The sequence below is a fragment of the Heterodontus francisci genome, chromosome 18 (assembly GCF_036365525.1).
Source record: "Heterodontus francisci isolate sHetFra1 chromosome 18, sHetFra1.hap1, whole genome shotgun sequence".
Lineage (NCBI taxonomy): Eukaryota > Metazoa > Chordata > Chondrichthyes > Heterodontiformes > Heterodontidae > Heterodontus > Heterodontus francisci.
Genome location: NC_090388.1, coordinates 15,197,631 through 15,221,342, shown reverse-complemented (window position 1 = coordinate 15,221,342; position 23,712 = coordinate 15,197,631). Strand labels below are relative to the sequence as shown.

The 23,712-nt window shown below is 43.7% G+C and overlaps 2 protein-coding genes and 1 non-coding gene across 5 annotated transcripts in view; 1 reads left to right on the top strand and 2 right to left on the bottom strand.

The window, feature by feature from the left end:
• Positions 1 to 248: 248 nt before the first annotated feature.
• Positions 249 to 11,571, bottom strand: rpl18a (ribosomal protein L18a). The gene is made up of 5 exons (XM_068050340.1): positions 11,479 to 11,571; positions 10,066 to 10,245; positions 2,856 to 2,985; positions 496 to 605; positions 249 to 389 (listed from the first exon to the last, which is right to left on the bottom strand). The coding sequence occupies exons 1-5, from the start codon at positions 11,494 to 11,496 to the stop codon at positions 297 to 299; spliced, it is 531 nt and encodes a 176-aa protein (XP_067906441.1). The 5' UTR covers positions 11,497 to 11,571; the 3' UTR covers positions 249 to 296.
• Positions 10,315 to 10,447, bottom strand: LOC137379917 (small nucleolar RNA SNORA68). Its single transcript, XR_010976938.1, has one exon. It is a non-coding gene; the product is annotated as a small nucleolar RNA SNORA68 (small nucleolar RNA).
• A 548-nt stretch (positions 11,572 to 12,119) lies between the features above and the next one.
• xpot (exportin, tRNA (nuclear export receptor for tRNAs)) overlaps positions 12,120 to 23,712 on the top strand; it is a 52,607-nt gene continuing 41,014 nt past the window's right edge. For 2 of the 3 annotated variants that reach the window (XM_068050338.1, XM_068050336.1), the window contains exons 1-4: positions 12,120 to 12,228; positions 14,021 to 14,143; positions 21,218 to 21,300; positions 21,478 to 21,534. In XM_068050338.1, the coding sequence (XP_067906439.1) occupies positions 14,084 to 14,143; positions 21,218 to 21,300; positions 21,478 to 21,534 (200 nt within the window). In that variant the 5' untranslated portion in view covers positions 12,120 to 12,228; positions 14,021 to 14,083. Of the gene's footprint in view, positions 12,229 to 13,428; positions 13,925 to 14,020; positions 14,144 to 21,217; positions 21,301 to 21,477; positions 21,535 to 23,712 lie in introns of those variants that run through there. The other variant, XM_068050337.1, reaches the window with a different exon arrangement.

Sequence of the window (23,712 nt, the reverse complement as noted above, 5' to 3'; positions counted from 1 at the left end):
AAGTCAGCATGGCGTGCAACTTGGAGGGGGATCTTGGAGGTGGTGGTGTTCCCGTGTGTCTGCTGGCCTTGGTGTTCCAGGCAGCAGCGGTCACAGGCTTGGAAGCTGTTGCTGAGGAACTGCTGCATTTAGCTACATAAATCCCCCCACACAAATAAAACTGAGACAATGACATTATAAAGATGTTACTGAAACATAAGCATACAAATTAAACTGGTTATGCTTAAAAAGAATGCAGGAGCCAGAAACCAACAGCCAGACTTTTATTTTCATACAGATCCAACAGTCAATACATTTTAGAAGAAAGTGTTTGGTCTCTTGGTGGTGAAACGTGGCTTGTGCTGTTGACGCAGGATTCTGTGTGGCAGAGGGAACTTGATCTTGGAATTCTAGAAGATAGTTTAATAAACAGAATCAGAAACAAAGCAGCGTTTATATGCAGAAGACTCAAATCTTCAAATAAAGATCACACCAGTATACTCATTCAATACTTACATGGAACTGCTTAATAGCAGGCCGGCGACACTTGCTCGATAGGATCTCTTCTACCTTCATAATCTGAATGGAGTGAGCACGAGCACGATGGCGAGCTCCCATATCACGGTCTATAAAAGAATTGCATAAAGAAACCTCAATACTTATACAAGCTGATCAGTCATTTAATTACCTCAAGCATGGCTCTGATGACTAGCTGGAATTTGATAAGCCAGTTAACCACCACCTCTACCTTTGATAAAGTATATTAACTCCGTCTTAGTACATCACTTAGCAACACACCATGGAGCCTCATGATCCAAAAACAACATTGAAGTAAATGTTCTTATTAATTAGCTATGGATACCAACAAGTTCTTCTCTTTGCATTTAAGATATATCCAAAGCAGCAATGCTGTTAAGGATAGCTCTCGTCAAACAGCCAAGACCACAAATATCAAACACCATGGGAAATAACCTGAACCAGAACTGAACTGCCTCGAGCGACGTGCATTGGATTGCCAGATTGCATGCTACCTACAGATTGTCGCTCAGGTACTGCTGTATTAACTTGTTTGGATTTTCCAAAAGCTTAAATGTTACCCCAACCCTGAATGATGCTTTTTAGAATTAATGCCAAAGATTTCAACCAAGATGCTTTTAACACCAATTATATTTGATGCCATCCAGATTATTTACTAAAGCCAGATAACTAAAGGCGACATATCAATTAAGTGAAGCCTTTCAATTAGTCAAAGCTTACATTCTTTGATTTCCTACTCATTATAATTAAATAAAACTAAAACCCCACACAATTTAAAATGAAAAAGAAATGCTCAAAACTCCAGTTACTAAATTAAAACTGGGAAACTTTTTAAAGTTACATAAAAATAAAAGGTGTTTCAAGTGGTAACTGCCAAATTGTGTGCAGAATTGTCTACAAAAGCATGGTAGCATAGCAAGGTACACCACTAAAAACTGCAAGATATCAGTTTTCTAAATTGGATCTACAAAGAAATCCCAGGTGGTTAAGGTTAGATTTCTGTTTGTTAAAAATTCTTTGTGCAACTTTTCTTTGGACAGTTGTTGGAGATTAGGGGATCTCAGGAGTGCTAATTACAGCACAGAAACTTTTGGAAATCACTAGGAAATTTGGGGGGGGTGAGGGGATGGTAATGAATTCTTCCAAGTTCTTAAACCTTTCAACTTCATCCTACCATCATAGATTTCCCAAAACATTACCACCCTTAACTTTAAATTCAGTTTCATTTTTTTTTTTTTTAAATCGCTTGCAAAACAAAATATTTTCCAAATTTTAAATACAGAATATGAATTGCATATCCAGATACTTCCCTAGTTGTGCAGTACTGTATTACCACTGTCTAAAGACTATGACAGAGGAGTACACAATTAGACAAATACAAAATCACAACCCAGAAACAAGACTTTTTTTCTGTCCTTTATAGCATTTGTTTACAATGAATTCAGCGTTTATCAGTTTTGCATCTGCAGTACAAGCAAAGCAATCACTAAAAACACTCCATTTAACATTGCTGCTTTTAAGGTGGCAATAAATATTAAAACCTTCAGTCTTCTACACTGCAAACATTATCATATTTACTGAATGAGCTCAGACAAATACAAGTATTGTACCAACAGATTCATAAAACAGTTCTGGACAAAAGCAGTTAAACATAGAAATCATAGGAAAGCAAGATACTCAATACTGCTGAGAATAGCCCATACTTCAATATTGAAATATGTCTTGCATGTATATATACATGATGCTGCCCATTGCTTGAACTTTAAAAATGGGTTTAACAGAAAATCAAAGTTATATTCAAAAATAAGGCACTTCTATACTATACACACAAGAATCAAGTTTGACTAGGATAAAATTAAGCAGGTCACAAGTTAATGCCGGATGACAAGGTTTCCTAAATCAAACCTGCCCAAATAATTTTGCCTTTGTGACCACGTGGGCATGAGACCAAGCAGTTTAAACGAACATATCTCAACCTGTCTTAGATTTAGGTAGTCTGAGCTACACGATGAGGTATGGTTCAGAGGTATTTTCTCCTCAGTTTAAAAAAAAAAATACCCATGTAACACAATCCAGTTTGCCTTTCAATGAAATGGCTACAGCCACCCTGGGTATGTCCATGAAGCAGTATCTGCCAGCCTTGCCATTGAATAGAGTAACTGATGCAGTAACACTTAAATACTTTTAGGGGAACTGTGTGTGTGCAGTAAGTAGAAAGATTTAACAGCTAAATAATCAAAATAGCTTGCCAAAACTTTGATGCCTATAACCCACATTATTACACTTCAAAAAGTCACTTGTCCTAGATATTCTATAATTTACAACATGAAACTACTTACAGCACTGGGTGACGGCACCAGCAGTGGTCAGGTCCCTGTACTCCCTGTACATGTTATGGGTTCCACTACGAGAGTCATAGCGCAGCCAAATACCAAAGTTCTTCACTTTTGCTGGCGACTTCTCAAAAACCTGTAAGAATTAAACAAAGCTATTAGCAGCATTCAACAAAATGCAAATGAAAACAGATCACTCATTTCAGAAAAAGCTCCCTTTGAGGTTATTTTTCCATATCCCCAGTTTTGGGGATATGGTTCAGAATGATGCACTAAAGCTGTTAAATTTCACACACTATTTATCCACAGCTTGATGTGAACATGGCTTGCTTTATTTTTGAGCAGTTAGTTCAGTTAGGAAATTATTTGGAACAGTAACAGAATTGGAAACATGATCTCAGACATATCCCATATTTTTCGAAACATGGCCCTAATACATTAAGTAATTAAAGAGGAACCAAAATAATGCCAGGAAGCAGGAACATGGTGTGAAATCAGGTTTCCATAATGGCAAACTCAAGGACAGTGAAAGACTGGAGGAAAACAGTATTGTAGGAAATTGGACATACTTGGAAAGAGAAAATAAAAAAAATACTCTCATTTCAAAGGCTGTAGCGGAAGACATATTTACGTTAAGCATTAAGACTGCACGTGGCAGAACAAATCCCAGTGCAGTAGGCCCAGTTATATAGTGCTAAAAAACCTGAAATGGATGAAACCTGCACAAAAACAAAGTACACATTTTCACTTTTAGATTAAAAATAACTACAATTATGGGACACTCATTTTATGTATGCAAGAAAGGAAACAAAATTTTCTATACATGCCAATGATTTAGTTTTAAACATAGGGGCATGATTGAACAGTTTGCAGACAATACAAAAATTAGCCACGTGGTTGATAGTGAAGAGGAGGACTGGTCAGGTGGGCAAAAAAAGTAGCAAATGGAATTCGATCCCAAGAAGTGGAAGGTAATGCATTTGGGGAGGGCAAGCAAGGAATGGCAATACACAGTAAATGGTAAGATATTGAGACAGGTGTGGTCTCACCAATACCTTATATATTTCATTCTTATACTCTACAATCCCATTGTAATAAAGGTGAACATGCCACTTGCCTTAATTGCTTGCTGTACCTGCATATTAATGTAATACTTTATGTGTACGACACCCAGGTCCTTATGAATACCAACATTTCCCAGTGTCTCACCATTTAAAAAATATTTTGGTTTTCTATTTTTTCCTTCCAAACTGGATAACTTCACATTTCCCCACATTGCATTCCATCTGCCATGTTCTTGCCCACTCAACCGGTCTATACTCTTTTGCATTCTCCTCAAAGCTTACTTTCCCACCTAACGTTGTACTGTTAGCAAACTTGGATACATTACACTAGGACCCCCATTTAAGTCAGCATGCCAACCCAAAAATGACCTGTTTGGTCCTACTGTTTCCTGTTTGTTAACCAATCCTCAATCAATGCTAAGGTATCACCCCCAACCCATGAGACTTAGTTTTGTGTAATAAGCTCTTGTCGAGTCATAGAGTTTTACAACACAGAAACGGGCCCTTCGGCCCAATGCGTCTGCGCCAACCATCAAGCACATATCTATTCTAATCCTATTTTCCCACACTTGGCCCGTAGCCTTGTATGCTATGGCGTTTCAAGTACTCATCTAAATACTTCTTAAATGTTGTGAGGGTTCCTGCCTCTACCACCCCTTCAGGCAATGTGTTCCAGATTCCAACCACCCTCTGGGTGAATTTTTTCCCCCTCATATCCCCTCTAAACCTCCTGCCCCTTAACTTAAATCTATGCCCCCTGGTTATTGACCCCCCCCCCCCCTCAGCTAAGGAAAAAGATTCTTCCTATCTATCCTATCAACGCCCCTCATAATTTTGTATACCTCAACCATATCTCCCCTCAGCCTTCTCCGCTCCAAGGAAAACAACCCCAGCCTATCCAGTCTCTCCTCATAGCTGAAATGCTCCAGCCCAGTCAACATCCTGGTGAATCTCCTCTGCACCCTCTCCAGTGCAATCACATCCTTACTATAGTGTGGTGACCAGAACTGTACACAGTACTCCAGCTGTGGCCTAACCAGTGTTTCATACTGCTCTAACATATTCTCCCTGCTCTTATATTCTGTGCATCAGCTAATAAATGCAAGTATCCCACATGCCTTCCTAACCACCTTATCTACCTGTGCTGCTGCCTTCAGTGATCAATGGACAAGCACTCCCTACGGTCCTACCACCCATTGTATATTGCCTTGCCTTGTTAGTCCTCCCAAAATGCATCCCCTCACACTTCTCAGGATTAAATTCCATCTGCCACTGCCCCGCCCATTTTACCAGCCCAACTACATCGTTCTGTAATCTAAGGCTTTCCTCCTCACTACTTACGACACCACCAATTTTCATATCGTCTGCGAACTTACTGATCATACCTCCTATATTAACGTCTAAATCATTAGTGTACACTACAAACAGTAAGAATCCCTGCGGGACCCCACTGGTCACAAGCCTCTATTCACAAAAACAACCCTTGACCATTACCCGCTGCCTCCTGCCTCTAAGCCAATTTTGGATCCAATTTGCCAAATTGCCCTGGATCCCACAGGCTCTTACCATCTTAACCAATCTCTCATGCGGGACCTTATCAAAAGCCTTACTGAAGTCCATGTAGACTACATCAACTGCTTTACCCTCATCTACAATCTAGTCATCTCCTCGAAAAATTCAATCAAATTTGTTAGACATGATCTCCCCCTAGCCAAGCTGTTCCAGTACAGCTACTACACTGGCATCTACCCTGCAATATGGAAAATTGCCCAGTTATGTCCTATACACAAAAAGCAGGACAAATCCAACCTGTCCAATTACCGCCCCATCAGCCTCCTCTGTATCATCAGTAAAGTGATGGAAGGTGTCATCAACAAGCACTTGCTTAGCAATAACCTGCTCAGTGATGCTCAGTTTGGGTTCCGCCAGGGCCACTCAGCTCCTGACCTCATTACAGCCTTGGTTCGAACATGGATAAAAGGGCTGAACTCAAGAGGTGAGAGTGACTGCCCTTGACATCAAGGCAGCATTTGACAGTGTGGCATCAAGGAGCCCGAGCAAAACTGAGGTCAATGGGAATCAGGGGGAAAACACTCTGCTGGCTGGAGTGATACCTAGCGCAAAGGAAGATGGCTGTGGTTGTTGGAGGTCAATCAAATGAGCTCCAGGACATCACTGCAGGAGTTCCTCAGGGTAGTGTCCTAGGCCCAACCATCTTCAGCTGCTTCATCAATGACCTTCCTTCAATCATAAGGTCAGAAGTGGGGATGTTCGCTGATGATTGCACAATGTTCAGCACCATTTGTGACTCCTCAGATACTGAAGCAGTCAGTGTAGAAATGCAGCAAGACCTGGACAATATCCAGGCTTGGGCTGAAAAGTGGCAAGTAACATTCGTGCCACACAAGTGCCAGGCAATGACCATCTCCAACAAGAGAGAATCTAACTATCTCCCCATGACATTCAACAGCATTACCAATCGCTGAATCCCCTACTATCAACATCCTTGGGGTTACCATTGACCAGAAACTGAACTGGAGTAGTCATATAAATACCGTAGCTACAAGAGCAGGTCAGAGGCTAGGAATCCTGAGGCGACTAACTCACCTCCTGACTCCCCAAAGCCTGTCCACCATCTACAAGGCACAAGTCAGGATTGTGATGGAATACTCTCCACTTGCCTGGATGGGTGCAGCTCCAACAACACTCAAGAAGCTCGACACCATCCAGGACAAAGCAGCCCGCTTGATTGTTTGTAGATGGTGTGCCATTCATTCTCTCCACCACCGAAGCACAGTGGCAGCAGTGTGTACCATCTAGAAGACGCACTGCAGCAACGCACCAAGGCTCCTTAGACAGCACCTTCCAAACCAGCGACCTCTACCAACTAGAAGGACAAGGGCAGCAAATACATGGGAACACCACCACCTGCAAGTTCCCCTCCAAGTTACACACCATCCGGACTTGGAACTATATCGCCGTTCCTTCCCTGTCGCTGGGTCAAAATCCTGAAACTCCCTTCCTAACAGCACTGTGGGTGTACCTACCCCACATGGACTGCAGCGGTTCAAGAAGGCAGCTCACCACCACCTTCTCAAGGGCAATTAGGGAAGGGCAATAAATGCTGGCTTGGCCAGCATCGCCCACATCCCATGAATGAATGAAAAAAAAATGCTATTTCTGATTAATCCCTGCCTCTCCAAGTAGAGATTAATCCTGTCTCAGAATTTTTTCCAATAATTTCCCTACCAATGACATTAGACTCACAGGCCTATAATTACCTGGTTTATTCCCACTACCCTTCTTGAATAATGGTACATTCGCTGTCCTCCAGTCTCTTGCACCTCTCCTGTGGCCAGAGAGGATTTGAAAATTTGTGTCAGAGCCCCCTGCTATCTCCTCCCTTGCCTCTCCTAGCAGCCTGGGATACATCTCATCTGGGCCCGGGGATTTATCCACCTTTATGCCCGCTAATGCAGCTAATACTTCCTCCTTTTCAATGCTAATTTGTTCAAGTATATCACAATCCCACTCCCTGATCACTACATCTACCATCGTCCCTCTCCATAGTGAGTACAGATGAAAAGTAATCATTCAAAACCTCACCTATGTCCTCCGGCTCCACATACAGATTGCTTCTCTGATCCCCAATGGGCCCCACTCTTTCCCACTGACACTTCTACCACTTCTCTGGCTTCATCCCTAGGATTCAGTCCAGTACTGCCCCTTCTCTTGTAGGACTCTACGTGCTGGCTCATAAAGCTCTCCTGAATGCACTTGAAGAATTCCGCCCCCTTTAAGCCTTTTTCACTACTATCCCCTCTGATATAGGGTAAGTTGAAATCCCTGATTATTAACCTATCATTTTTGCACCTCTGAGATTTGCATACATATCTGCTCCTCTATCTCTCCCTGACTGTTTGGAGGCCTGTAGTACACTCCCAGCCAAGTGATTGCCCCTTTTGTTTTTAAGTTCTACCCATATGGCCTCATTACAGGAACCTTCTAAGATATCATCCCTCCTTACTGCAGTAATTGATTCCTTAATCAACAGTGCAATGCCACCTCCTCTTTTACCCCCTCCCCTACCACGTCTGAAGATTCTATACCCTGGGATATTGAGCTACCAGTCCTGCCCTTGTCTCAGTGATAGCAGTATCACATTCCCAAGTGTGAATCGATGCCCTCAACTCATCTGCCTTACTAGTAAGACTCGTTGCATTAAAATAGATACAATCTAGCCCTGCATTATTTGCTTGAGCCTTAACAGGTCTATATTTACTCTGCCCTCCAGACTGACTTAGCTTCTCTTCTATATTTGATTGTACATCACCCCCTATTGTGCTTCCACTCTATATCCCACCCACCCCCTCCCACAAGCACTAGCAAACCTCCCAGCAAGGATGCTGGTCCCGTTCCGGTGTAACCCGTCCAACTTGTACAGATCCCACCTTTGCCAGAAATAGGCCCAGTGATCCAGGAAACTAAAGCCCTCCGCCCTGCAGCATCTCTTCAGCCATGCATTCATCTGCTCTAACCCCCTATTCCTATACTCACTAGCCTGTGGCACCAGGAGAAACCCAGAGATTACAATCTTTGAAGTCCTACTTTTTAATCTGCTACCTAGCTCCCTAAATTCATTTTGCAGGACCTTGTGTGGTACTATATATTGGTTTGAGTATGTTATTCAGGGTGTACTCACAACAAGTGCGCTAATAACCCATTTTTTTCTACTCTGTTTTCTGTCTGTTAACCAATTCTCAATCCATGCAAACATATTACCCCCATTCCCAAGAACTCTAATTTTGTGTAATAACCTCATGTGACACCTTATCGAAGGAGACGGTGGCAGGACAGGTGGTTAAGGTAGCATACGGGATACCTTCCTTTATTAGCCAAGGTACAGAATACAAAAGCTAGGGAATAGAGTTAAACTAGAACTGTATAAAACAATGGTCAGGCCACAGCCGCAGCACTGCACACAGTTCTAGACACATTACAGAAGGATGTGACCATGTTACAGGGTACAGAGATTTACAATGATGTTGCCAAGAATGGAGAATTTTAGCTGAGGAAAGATTGGCTAGGGTTGTTTCCTTTGGGACAGAGGAGGTTGAGGGGAGATGTAATTGAGATGTATAAAATTATGAGGGGTCTAGATAAGAGTGGATAGTAAGGACCCATTTCTCTTAGCAATAACTGGGAGGATCATAGATTTTTAAAGTAATTGGTAGAAGGATCAGAGGGGAGATGGAGAATGTTCTTCACCCAGAGGGTGGTGGTGATCTGGAACACTGTCTGAATGGGTTGTAAAGGCAGAAACCAGAGAAAAGTTACAGCACAGAGCGAGGCCATTCATCCCATCGTGTCTGTGCCAGCTGAAAAAAACTAGCCGCCCAATCTAATCCAACCTTCCAGTACCTTGCAGGTTACAGGACTTCAGGTGCAGGTTCAAGTCCCTTTTAAATGAGTTGAGGGTTTCTGCCTCCACCACTGATCCTGGCAGTGAATTCCAGTCACCCACTACCCTCTGGGTTAAAATGTTTTTCCTCATGTCCCCTCTGATCCTTCTACCAATCACCTTAAATCTGTGCCCCCTGGTAATTGACCTCTCCACTAGGGAAACAGGTCCTTCTTGTCTACTCTCTCTAGACCACTCAATTAAGTCACCTCTCAGCGTCCTCTATTCTAAGAAAAACCCTAGCCTACCCAATCTTTCCTCATAGCTGCAATACCCTTATCTACATTCTATATAAACCCCAGAGAACAGATAAACGTTGGAACTTTTGAGAACCACTATAAGCTACAGGTTATTTGAAGACTTAGCAAATCCATCTGCTAGCATATAGATTCATAGCATATGTATTCTACAATTCGTAAATCCAACCCAAATGCTGTGGGGGCACAAGTTGGTTATGAAGGGCAAATTTTCCTGCACCTGGACTAAAATGATAGCCAAATCATCCATGTATTTTGTATTAGACTGCTAGAAGACCAAAGGTAGTAGAATAAAAATTGCAACTGGGAAGTTAACAAGTTTTAAAAGCTCTTAAGTGTGCTCTGGATTGATATGTTCAGCCTGGAACACAACACTAAAGTATTTCATATTGGAAAATTGATCAAACAGTTTTTAAACAGTTAAACAAATTTACCAGTCCACAATAGACAATTTCACCAGCAGACTTCTTCAACTTCTTCATCAATGAAATGAAGTACCAGAATCGAGACTTGGCAACAATATGATTTGGAGCAAAGATGCGCATCCGATACAGGGCAGGGTTGGGCTCTTTAGGTGAGGGCAGGCGTCGCCCAATCACCTTGTATTCCTTAAGCTGAAATATGTGCAAAATATATATTAAAATACCATACATAACAAATATATTACATACCCCCATGACAAACCATGTAGTACCTTCAATTTCACTTTATGAAACACAGAAGTTTTCAAAAGGCGACAAAGTACAATTCATTTCTGCACACTAGAAAAAAGGCATTAAAACAGTAAAATATAATGTCTTTGGGTTTGTGTGCAAAGCTGGGGTAAACAGCACTGCCTGTTAAATAGCATAAAGAGTACAGCCTAATTCTCTGTCCCTACAGGACACAGCCACTCATTAGTATTTTTTGATAGCTGAAGTACAATTTTCTACCTTTACATCAAATTCCACAAAAAGAAAACATGGCTGGATACTGGAAATTTTACATGAAAAGAAACAGAAAAATGCCAGAACCAGTCAGAATCTGTGGGAAATACAAACTAGTTAATGTACTAATGTTAGGTCACAGACCTGAAAAGTTAACTCTGTTCTCTCTCCACACAGAGTATTTCCAGCACTGTATTTATAACTCAGTACGTTTCAGGTCGATGATCCTTTCCATTGGACATGAACCAGGCTGAAACTTTAACACTTGTATCAGCAAGTCTGGCAGCATCTGTGGCGACCTGCTGAGTATTTCCAGCACTTTTTGTTTTTATTTCAGATTTGCAGTATTTTGCTTTTATATTATTATAACACTTGTATCGATCTCGACAGGTGCTGTCTTGACCTGTTGAGCATTTTCAATTTGCATTCCACAATCTAAAGGGCTGAAGTGCAGATTAAACTCGAGTAACGTTGTAAAAAAAAAAATGAAAAACAATTAAAAAAGGGAGAATCTTTAGGGAAAAAAAGTTTTGATTGATCCAAGCACTGCAGCCTTGCCTGAGTAACAACTTTGCACTTGATACAGGGTTTCTTCTGATTTATAAATTTATGCACGGTTTGTTAAATTAGATCCATATCTTCCCCCCCCACCCTGCATAGAAAACTGGCCCTAGCTGCAGCATTGGGGTGCACTCCCTCCTCCTGCACCGAAACAGCACATGGCTTCAGTCCACCCCAGCCAGCGCCGCCATGTTGAAGATCCCTCCTCTAAACAGCCAGATGTACAATATTCCCCATCACAGATAACTTTAGAGCCGGCAGAGCCCTCTAACATCCCCCACGGCGCACAAGCGCCTTTCCTGAGGACATTAGCCCCAGCCTCACGCCACCGCCGCGGGTTGCTTTACTCGCTACACCTACGGTGCCCGAAGCCTTCATGTCGCCTCTCGATCGCCGGCCACCTAAAAGAGGAAGTTACATCACGGGCAATCCCAGTCACCGCCTCCTTCCCCACCGGAAATGATGACACCGGCATCGGACGGCCAAGTTACGCGGCAGCTGACTGGCTGGCATCCCCGCCCGCACCGGAAATGACGTTCCCGTCTTTGGTCACGTATGTTACACGGCAACTGATTGGATAAAATCCCGGCCGTCACCGGAAATAATGGATACCGGCTTTGGTCGCGTATATAACGCGGCAGCTGACTGGCTGAAATTTCCAAGAGGCCTTTTAACTTTCTCAAGCGGGAGAGAGAAGCGGCAGAGAGACTGGGGTGTTGACAATAACATTTCTAATTTTTGAAGTCAAAATTGCGCATTAAATCGAATAAGTCTTCGACTGATACACCACAAAGCTACAATTCCATTTTATGACGATCCACAGTCTGCACCAATGAGGTGCAAGCTTTCATACAGCCTCTAAACTTCTTCACGAAAGGATCGAGAATGCGGACGTTAGTTTCACAGACCAGTTCCACATTATTCATATTTATAATATATCTAATTTATATATAATATAATTTATATATAACAAATATCATTCTCTTAACGCGGTTTAATACAATTAGTTCCGGGGTTGTGACCTGAAACCGGCCCCGGCACTTCCGGTGGAGCTGAAGCCGCGAGGCGGCAGCTTGGGTTCCAGGGACTGAGCGCAGTTTCTGAGGGAAGGTAGAGTAACTCTGGCCGGTGGGGCTGGCAGAGAGAGAAAGGAAGCATCGTATTGCTGCACCCCACTGTAGAAAGCGGCTGTGAAGGAACAGGGCTAGGCCCTGGGCTTTTACCCACTTATCCAACTCCATAACCGCTCTCTCTCCCCCCCCCCACCCCCCCACTCGTCCAGCCTCGCCTCTATCCCCCACCCCTCACCTCCCTCACCCTCCACCCCCCCCCACCCTTACATCCACCCCACTCCTCCATCCCCACCCCTCGCCTCCATCTCCCCCCCCCCCCACCCCTCGCCTCCATCTCCCCCCCCCCCCCACCCCTCGCCTCCATCTCCCCCCCCCCCCCACCCCTCGCCTCCATCCCCCCCCACCCCTCGCCTCCATCTCCCCCCCACCCCCCCCACCCCTCGCCTCCATCTCCCCCCCCACCTCTCGCCTCCATCTCCCCCCCCCCCACCCCTCGCCTCCATCTCCCCCCCCCCACCCCTCGCCTCCATCTCCCCCCCCCCACCCCTCGCCTCCATCTCCCCCCCCCCCACCCCTCGCCTCCATCTCCCCCCCACCCCTCGCCTCCATCTCCCCCCCCAACCCTCGCCTCCATCTCCCCCCCCCCCCACCCCTTGCCTCCATCTCCCCCCCCCCACCCCTCGCCTCCATCTCCCCCCCCCACCCCTCGCCTCCATCTCCCCCCCCCCACCCCTCGCCTCCATCTCCCCCCCCCCACCCCTCGCCTCCATATCCCCCCCCACCCCTCGCCTCCATATCCCCCCCACCCCTCGCCTCCATATCCCCCCCACCCCTCGCCTCCATATCCCCCCCACCCCTCGCCTCCATATCCCCCCCCCACCCCTCGCCTCCATATCCCCCCCCACCCCTCGCCTCCATATCCTCCCCCACCCCTCGCCTCCATATCCTCCCCCACCCCTCGCCTCCATATCCCCCCCCACCCCTCGCCTCCATATCCCCCCCCCACCCCTCGCCTCCATATCCCCCCCCACCCCTCGCCTCCATATCCCCCCCCACCCCTCGCCTCCATATCCCCCCCCCACCCCTCGCCTCCATATCCCCCCCCACCCCTCGCCTCCATATCCCCCCCCACCCCTCGCCTCCATATCCCCCCCCACCCCTCGCCTCCATATCCCCCCCCCACCCCTCGCCTCTATCTCCCCCCCCCACCCCTCGCCTCCATCCCCCCCCACCCCACGTGCATATAAAGTAATTGTTTCTCCACACACAAGCTGAGGTAGCAGGGAGGCGTGTGAGACTCACTCACTGCCATTAATATCTGATCTTCCATTTACTCTCTTGCATCCTTTAAATTATTGAAACGTTATTAAAACCAAACCTAATGCTTTGAAAATTATATTCCATTGTCATTATCACTGTGGCTTTATTACGTGCGGCCCCTTTTCCTGGATAAAGGAGAAATATTCTCCTTTCCCCGCCTCACCCCTCCCAGCCTTTTCCTAGTCTGGTGGAAAGAGCATTAAGGAGGTCTCACTACTACTTTTAAAGTTGATTTCTTTGCCTGTGCCTTCACTTGAAAGATGCTGAAGGTACATTTGGCTCAGGAAGTCTAACTATTACATCAGGCAGCACAAAAGTAACATCCTGTTCTCGGAAAGCCACAGAAACTGACAGTTTTTAGCTAGTGGCAGAATTTACTGTCGTCTGATGTGTTGGCACCATTGGTCAAATAGGTATAATTTGTAGGACAATAGCACCATTTTAGTACTGCTGAGTTTAGTGTTACTGGTATGTTTGAATGCCTCCTGTGCTGTTTTTGTTCTTGACAGATGCCTATAGTCTGTAATTGCAAAGAGAGCAAACCTACAGTCAAGAATAGGTAATCGGCAACAATGGATGAACAAGCACTTTTGGGTTTGAACCCAAATGCAGATGCTAGTTTCAGACAGAGGGTGAGTTAAGCAAGTCGAATTAAAATATTCGATGATCAATAATATAGTTTTGTTCTACCCAGAGTGACTTTAATATTTTATCAGAAATGTCTTTAGATGAGCACAATATAAATTTGACACAAATGGGTCACCAGTTGACCATAGTTGCTGTTCTATGTATATAAATAATTATTACTGAATGTTAGATGTGTATTTTTTTTAATGTGATCTATATCTGGAGTTTGGGTTGTGTGCTAATTTTAGAAACTTCATGAAAAATAAAACATCCATGAAAATTTTAGCTCTTACTAGACCTAAACCTTGTGACCTGTTAAAGTGCACAGTTCCTAGTTTTTACCCAGACACTGCAGTTTGAATGGCTATATATATTTTTCATAATCAAATTGGAGGATTTGAGTGTTTCTCCTGTTTGATTATATATGCAAGAATTAGATCGGCTGCTTTCCCTTGTTCTAAGTTTGAAATGCACAGGATGTTCTGACTTAAATGCTGCTAAGCTAATAAAGTGGTGCGGCACTGGCTTGTATAGATGCTCTCTCCAGCCTTGACAGCCCATTGGGAAGAGTGGTGGTGTTCTACAGGAAAGTAAAGATATCAAATGGAACGAGCCAGTCCTGGTAACCATCTCTGCAACATTGCACATCTTCGCCCTAGCTTCAGCTTGACTGCTGAAATACTCATCCCTGCCTTTGTTAACCTCCAGATGTTCCAATGCTTTCCTGGCCAAATTCCCACCTTTACGTCATCCAAAACTCTGTTGCCTGTATTCTAATTCGCGTTAAGTCCGGTTCAGCCATTAACGCCTACGCTTGCTGAACTACACTAGATCCCAGTCCAACAACGCTTCAGTTTTAAAATGTTCAGCCTTGTTTTCAAATCTTCCATGGCCTCGCTCCTTATCACCGTATCCTGCTTCAACCTTACAACCCTCAGATTTTAGTCACAAACAAAAACAAGAAATGCTGGATTCACTCAGCAGGTCTGGCAGCATCTGTGGAAAGAGAAGCAGAGTTAACGTTTCGGGTCAGTGACCCTTCTTCGGAACTGACAAATACAAGAAATGCTGGATTCACTCAGCAGGTCTGGCAGCATCTGTGGAAAGAGAAGCAGAGTTAACGTTTCGGGTCAGTGACCCTTCTTCGGAACTGACAAATACAAGAAATGCTGGATTCACTCAGCAGGTCTGGCAGCATTTTAGTGCTCCTCTAATTCTGGCGTCTTGCCCATTCCAGATTTTCACCGCACCATTGGTGGCTGTGTTTTCAGCTGCTGATGCCCTAAGCTCCGGAATTCCTTCCTAAACTCTCTACTTCTCTCTGCTCCTTTTAAGAGGCTTCTTAAAACTTAAGATAAAAGCAGAAAACTGCGGGTGCTGGAAAAAAGTACTAGAAATACACAGGTTTGGCAGCATCTGAGAGAGAGAGAAACAGTTAATGTTTCAGATCTGTGACCGTTCATCAGACCTAGCAAAGGTTGTAAGTCTAATAGGCTTTGAGCAAGTGAAAGGGGAGAAGAAGCACAAAAGGGAAGGATGGTGATAGGGTGGAGATCAAGAGAGATTAAATGACAAAGATGTCATGGAACAAAAGGCAAAGGGAGTTCTAATAGCCACAGTAAAAGACAAAGCATTTATACAGAGAGAGTGTTAATGGCAGAATAATGAACAGCTCTGTCTGAAAGCAAAAAATCAGAGCCTAATCAAATGAGGTGCTATTCAGTTTACGTTCAGCTTCACTGGCACATGCAGCAGGTAGAGGACTGAAATGTTGTCATGAGAGCAGGGTGGTGAATTAAAATGGCAAATAACTGGAAGCTCAGGGTCACGCTTGCAGACTGAGTGGAGGTGTTCTATAAAGCAGTCACCCAATCTACGTTTGGTCTCCCCAATGTAGAGGAGACTGCATTGTGAGCAGCAAATACAGTATACTAAATTGAAAGACATACAAGTAAATTGCTGCTTCACCTGGAAGGAGTGTTTTGGGACTTGGATGGTGAGGAGAGAGGAGGTAAAAGGGCAGCAGTTACATCTCCTGCGATTGCATGGGAAGGTGCTGTGGGAAGGGGACGAGGTGTGAGGGTGTTGGAGGAGTGGACCAGTGTGTTCCAGAGGGAACAATCCCTTCAAAATGCTGACAGGAGAGGGGAAGATGTGATCTGTGGTGACATCATGCAGGACCGTATTTGTGCCGTTTCCTGCTCTCACCTCGAACTGGAAAACTTCATCAACTTCGCTTCCAATTTCCACCCTTCTCTCTCCTTCACATGGTCAATCTCCGACACTTCCCTTCCTCGACTTCTCTGTCTCCATCTCTAGGGATAGGCTGTCTACTATTATTCATTATATGTCCACTGACTCCCACAGTTACCTCAACTACACGTCCTCACAAACTGCTTCTTGTAAGGACTCCATTCCATTCTCCCAATTTCTCCTTCTCTGTCACATCTGTTTTGATGATGCAACCTTCCACAACAGCACTTCGAACGTGTCTTCCTTTTTCCTCAACCGAGGATTTCCCCGCACCATGGTTGACAGGACCTCAACCATGTCTGACCCATTTCCTGCACTTCTGCCCTCACCCCATCCCCTCCCTCCCAGAACCGCAACAGGGTTCCCCTTGTCCTCATTTTCCACCCCGCCAGCCTCCACATCCAAAGGATCATCCTCTGCCATTTCCGTCCCCTCCCAGTCAGCATTCCAAAGGAACCGTTCTCTGTGCGACACCCTGGTCTGCACTTCTATCATCCCTGACACCTCATCCCCTTCCCATGCAATCGCAGGAGGGTGTAACAGCGCAGCGTATTCTCTACGCACAGTGCAGTCCCCTCTACATTGGGGAGATCAAATGCAGATTGGGTGATTGCTTTGTGGAATACCTGTGCTCAGTTCGAAAGCATGACCCTGAGCTTCCAGTTGCTTGCCCTTTTAATTCACCACCCTGCTCTCGCGCCCACATTTCCGTTCTTGGCCTGCCGCAGTGTTCCAGTGAAGCTCAATACAAGCTTGAGGAACAGCACCTCATCTTCCGATTAGGCACTCTACAACTCTCTGGACTCAACATTGAGTTCAACAACTTCAGATCATGACCGCCATTTTGATTTTTAAAAAACTATACCAGTCTTAAACTCGTTTTTCATGTTTTTGCCTTTGGACAAAGCTGTTCATTATTTTGCCATTAACACTGTCCAAAATGCTTGTATTTTACTATGGCTGTTACCACTCTCTTTACCTTTTGTTCCATTACATCTTTGTCATTTAATCTCTCCTGCCCTCCGCCCTATCACAGACCTTCCCTTATGTTCTCCCCCCCCCCCCCCCCCCCCCTTCAATTGCTTCATGTCCTGCTGGTCATCTCTAACCTTTGCCAGTTCTGATGAAAGGTCATAGAGCTGAAACGTTAACTCTGTTTCTCTCTCCACAGCTGCTGCCAGACCTGGTGTGCATTTCGCACACTTTCTGATTTTATTTCTTTTAGCCTACTTCTTTCACCTGTGCAAATATCTCCTGATATAGCTTGCTGTCCAATTTGATTTGGTTATGCTCCTGTGAAGCACTTTGGGGCATTCCACCATGTTAAGGGTACCAAAATAAATTCAAGTTGTTCAAGCCATACTCTAAAACTTGAGCACGTATGCTACACTGACACTTTAGTCTGCTAGTGACTGAGTAGTGGATTGCAATAGATGCCGTGCTTTGGTGGAGATGTTAAACCTAGGCTCTGTCTGCCACTTTGGATAGTTCAGGTAGATGTAAAGGACACCAAAGGTGCTATTTAAAGAAGGGAAGTTCGCCTAATGTCCTGCTGGTCATTCTTCCCTCAGCCAACATCGCCACAAATAAATGAACTAATTTGTTTCATTGTTGGCTGTGGGACCCTCCTGTATGCAAAATGTCTGCTGCATTTTCCTACATTGTGACAGTGACTACACTTCAAAATGTTGTTACTGTGCACTGCTTTGGGCCATCCGGAATTACGTGGCAAAGTGCAATTTAAATGCAAATCCTTCTTTTCCGATCAGCTGGCTGACAGCAGAGCAATATTTGTACCAGCTAGCTGAGTCACAGAATTGTTACAGCACAGGAGGCCGCCATTCAGCCCATCGTGTCTGCATCGGCTCTCCGAAAGAGCAATTCACTTAGTGCCATGTTCGCGATCCTTTCACGAGTGGGAACAGTTTCTCTCTATGTACTCTGTCCAGATCCCTCATGATTTTGAATATCTCAGCCTTCGCTTCTCCAAGGAAAACAGTCCTAACTTCTCCAATCTATTTTCATAACTGAAGCTACTCGTCCCTGGAACCATTCTCGTGAATCTCTTCTGTACTCTCTCCAATGCCCTCGCTTCTTTCCTAAAGTGCAGCACCCAGAATTGGATGCAATACTCCAGCTAAGGCTGAACTAGTGTCTTATATAAGTTAAACATAACTTCCTTTCCCTTGTACTCTATGCTTCTATTAATAAAGCCCAGGGTGCTGTCATCTTTATTAACTGCCTTCTCAACCTGTCCTGCCACTTTCAATAACTTATGCACATATACACCCTGGTCCCTCTACTCCTGCACCCCCTTTAGAATTGTACCCTTTATTTTATATTGGTGCTCCATGTTTTTACTACCAAAATGAATCACTTCACATTTCTCTGCATTGAACTTCATGTTCCATTTATCTGTCCATTCCACCAACTTGTCTATGTCCTTTTGCAGTTCTACACTGTCCTCCTCACAGTTCACAATGCTTCCAAGTTTTGTATCTGCAGATTTTGAAATTGTGCCCTGTACATCAAGGTCTAGGTCATGAATATATATTAAGAAAAGCTAGGGTCCCAACACACATCTCTGGGGAACTCCACTACAAACCTTCCTCCAGCCAAAAAACATCCATTAACCACTACGCTTTGTTTCCTGTCACTCAGCCAATTCCGTATTGTGTGATAGGAAAGAATTTCAGTTAAAGGTATGTTTTAGTTAACAAAATATTTTATTACATTAAGGTAACACCTGATTAATGAGGAACCAAGAACGATGTTAGTTATTAACTATTGGCATTATAACCTGTTATTGATTTATTATTCTCAAGGTATTGATCTAGAGCCAATTATCACTATTTTCAATTGTCTTATGTTACAGTCTATAGAAAGTAAAGCTTGAAGACAAATATAGGTTTTCAATTTAGCTTCTGATGGAGGAAAATTGCTATGACCTTTCCCTATTGAAAATAAAATAAAATTGTTTGTGCTCTTGAGCGCAGTGACTCACACTGGAGTATAATCTTGCAGGTACTGTCCATTCTTGGTACCTTCACAAAGGCATCAAAACTTTGATGGGGGCGGGGTGGGGGAGGAGGTCAAGGAATTCTCTAGGGACAGGAGTGGTTCCAGAACATGGGCTTCTAAATTGTTAGGGAAAAGTGTTGCAAAACTGAGCTTGTTTTCATGGTGAACAAGCTTATTGAGCCTTCCAAGCGACAAGAAGACTCATTTCTCAGACTCATGGAAATGTAGAAAACCTTCTGAGCAAACACACTTGATCCTGTGATCATTTAACCCCTCAAAAAGCAACTGAATCACAGAATTGTTACAGTGCAGAAGCAGGCCATTCGGCCCATCATGTCAGCATCAGCTCTCTGAAAGAGCAAATTCCCTCAGTTCCATTCCCATGCCTTCTCCCCATAACCCTGCACATTCTTCCTTTTCATATAACTGTCTAATTCCTTTTTGAATGAACTAAACAAATATCCATGAATGGATTGAAAGGTAAAAGGCTCCGTATAAAGAGTAGAAATAATCCAGAAGACTTGCTATTCCTATGCTTCATAGTTGCTGTCCCTGGAGAATAGCAGGACCGTGTGATGACCTTCAGGGAATATTTGTGCATGACTTTTACTATGTGTTAAATTGGTGAAGTAGAATCAATTTCAAAGAATTACAGAATAGTGCAGCAGAAAGGAAGCCATTTGGACCGCCTTGTCTGACCTGGCTGTTTGGAAGTACAATCCAGTCAGCCCCGTTCCCCAGCTCTTCTCTCCCTGACACCCCCCCCCTTTCCCCCAATATTCTTGCAATTTTTTCTCGCAAGTATTTAGCCAATTCCCTTTTGAAAACTGCTATTGAATCTGTATCCATCGCCCTATCACGCAGTGCATTCCAAATCCTAACCACTTTTTTTTTGTTTTAAAAAAAAAAGTTTTCCTCATGTCGCCTCTGGTTCTTTTGCCAATCACTTTAAATTTGTACCCTCTGTTTATCAGCCTTCCAACCATTGGAAATGGTTTCTCTTTATGTACACTTTATCCAAACCCTCTGTAATTTTCAATAACTATCAAATCTCCTCTTGGCTTTCTTTGCTCTGAGAAGAACAGCCTCAGCTTCTCCAGTCAGTCCATTTATCTGTATTCCCTCATCCCTTGAACCATTCTTGTAAATTTCTTCTGTCTCCTCTCCAAGGCCTTGACATTGTTCCTAAAGTGCAGAGCCCAGAATTGGATGTAGCTGGGGCTGAACTAGTGTTTTCTAAAGGTTTAGCATAACTTCTGGCTTTTGTACTCTATGCCTCCATTTATAAAGCTCAGGAACCCAGATATTTTACATTTTAAGGCAGATTGCACAAAGTCTCTGGAAGGCGTAAGCATGCTGTGATTCCTTATGCTCTGATTACAGCAAATCTGAGGCGAGAAGTGTAGCATATAGGAAACTGTGTCCTTGCTCCATGGAATCCCAGAACATCTTTGCTAACCTTTGAAATTAGCATCTGAGCTTCCCAATGACCTGAAGGCAATGTTTGATTTTGTTCTAAGTCATGTGGACTAGAAGGTCCCAGGTGTGATTATTTGTGTGTGCTGGATTAGCTAATCTCAGACTGGGCACGATTGGGGCACTGTAGCTGGCCTTTGTACCACCCATGATTAAGCTGTGTTTCCTGTGTCACTTGAATGTGTGGGTGAGCCTGTGCATCTGTAACCAGGAAAGGTCAGCATTTTAAAAAGAGAAGCAAATTAGGGAAGAGAAAGGCCAAGGGTCTCTGAGTGTAATCCAGGATGAAAATATTAAACTCTGTATTTTTCCTTGAATCCATTCTCCAGGCATTGGCATATTTTGAACAGCTGAAGGTTTCCCAGGACGCATGGCAAGTGTGTGCGGAAGCTTTAGCACAGGGAATATACAGGTAGGCAATTTGCTTTCCATTTTAGCACAAATGAGATTTTGTTGAAAAACTTAAATGTTGTATTTCTGGTAAATGGGGTAGGACACGAAGGAGGTCATAGAATTTCTGAATATATGGGTAATGTTATATCGCAACAAGAACAGACAAACCAACTACAGTTGTTTTTCTTGCCCACAGTGATGACCATGTAAAGTTTTTCTGTATTCAAGTATTGGAACATCAAATTAAATTCAGGTAGGAGTATGCCGTACCCTCTATATAATGTCTGTGGATGGGTGTGTCTGTGGATCTTGGAGTGGGTGTGTTTTCCAGGGAGATAGAACAGGTAGACATGACATTGAATGATGAGCTGAGTAATGAGTTGAGTGCATTTAATTTTTTTTAAAAGGGGGATGTATTAATCAACCTCAAAGAGGATAAAGCCCCTGGTCCGGATGGATTGCATCCCCACATTTTAAAAGAATCTAGGGAAGAGATAGCAGAGGCATTGCTACACATATTTACTAATTCATTAGAAAAAGGTGTAGTGCCATAGAACTGGCGGATAGCTAATGTAATTCCTATTTTTAAGAAGGGGGACAGAACATTCCCAGGGAATTGTAGACCAGTCAGTTTAACATTGGTGGTAGGAAAAATAATGAAATCCCTACTAAAGGAGAGAATAGAAGAACATGTAGAAAATAAAAAATATAGTGAATTGTCAGCGTGGATTTCAAAAGGGAAAATCTTGCTTGACCAACCTTATTGAATTCTTTGAGGAGGTAACAGAATAGACAATGGTAATGCAGTAGATGTAATTTATCTGGATTTTCAAAAGGCCTTCGATAAGGTGCCCCGTCATAGACTAGTGAATAAGGTCAGAGAATGCGGAGTCGAGACAAGTGGGAGTATGGATTGCTAGCTGGCTTCAAGGCAAAGCAGAGAGTGGGAGTAAAGGTTAGTTATTCAGAGAGGCAGAAGGTGGGAAGTGGTGTTCCACAAGAATCTGCACTGGGACCACTGCTGTTCACAATTTACATTAACGATTTGGACTTTGGAATCAAAAACAATTTCTAAATTTGTGGATGACACCAAATTTTGGGGGGAGGGTGGTGGCTAGTCAATACTGAAGAGGTATGCAACAAATTACAGGAGGATGTTAAGCTTGTAGAATGAGCAAATAATTGCCAAATCAAGTTCAACACAGATAAATGCAAAGTAGTACATTTTTGTAGGAAGAATAGGGAGGTTATTTATTACTTGGAAGGTGAAAATCTAGGCGGTGGGGTAGAGGAACAAAGGGAACTCAGAATACAAATACACCAATCACAAAGGTTGCACCACAGGTTAGCCAGACCATTTAAAAAAAGCAAACCAAGCACTCGGCTTAATTTCTAGAGAGATAGAATTGAAAAGTAGGGAAGTTATGCTAAACCGGTATTGCTCCTTGATTGGACCACACTTAAGAGGACTACAGGCAGTTCTGGTCGCCGTATTATGAAAAGGATATGGAAGCACTCGAGAGTGTGCGCAGAATATTTACAGGGATGATACCAGGAATGTGTGGGTATACATATCAGGAAAGGATTGACAGGCTAGATTTCTTTTCTCCAGGAAAAAAAAGGCCTCGGGGTGACCTAATAGAGGTCTTTAAAATTAGTGAAAGTTTTTATAGAATGGATACAGAAAGAATGTTTCCACTTGTGAGGAAGAGCATAACAAGAGGCCATCAGTCACCAAGAAATCCAATAGGGGATTTATAAGAAACTTCTTTACCCATAGAGTGGTGAGAATGTGGAACTCACTACCACGGGGAGTGGCTGAAGCGCATAGTAGCGATGCATTTAAGGGGAAGCTAGACAACCATATGAGGGAGAAGGGAATAGAGAGATTTAGATGAGGAAAGATGGGAGGAGGCTCGAGTGGAACATAAATGCCGGCATGGACTGGTTGGGCTGAATGGCCTGTTTCTGTGTTGTATATCCTATGTAATCCTGTGTGTGCGCGCGCCTGTCTCTTGTGCTCTATTCTGGAAAGCCAAACAATGAAGGATAGAACTGGAGCCCAATCTTTACATGCTTTATATGTTTTTATTTACGGTGATGCATCTCCAACCCCAACAACCACAGTTTGTCTGCTGTATAAAGGAGCACAAGTTAATCCCCAGTTAATGCCTACTACTTGAATACAATGAAATACTCAGTTACGTTTTTAAAAAAATTTCATGGGATGTGGGTGTCGCTGGCTAGGCTAGCATTTATTGCCCATCCCTAATTGCCCTTGAGAAGGTGGTGGTGAACTAATTCAATTAACGTGTTTGTGGATGTTGTGTGTATAAATTGATTCTAGTTTAGAGTTCATTGAGAAAGCATCAATATATTGATAAGGTTGCTAATGCCTATACAAATATCAATATTCCCTAGTTATTAATTG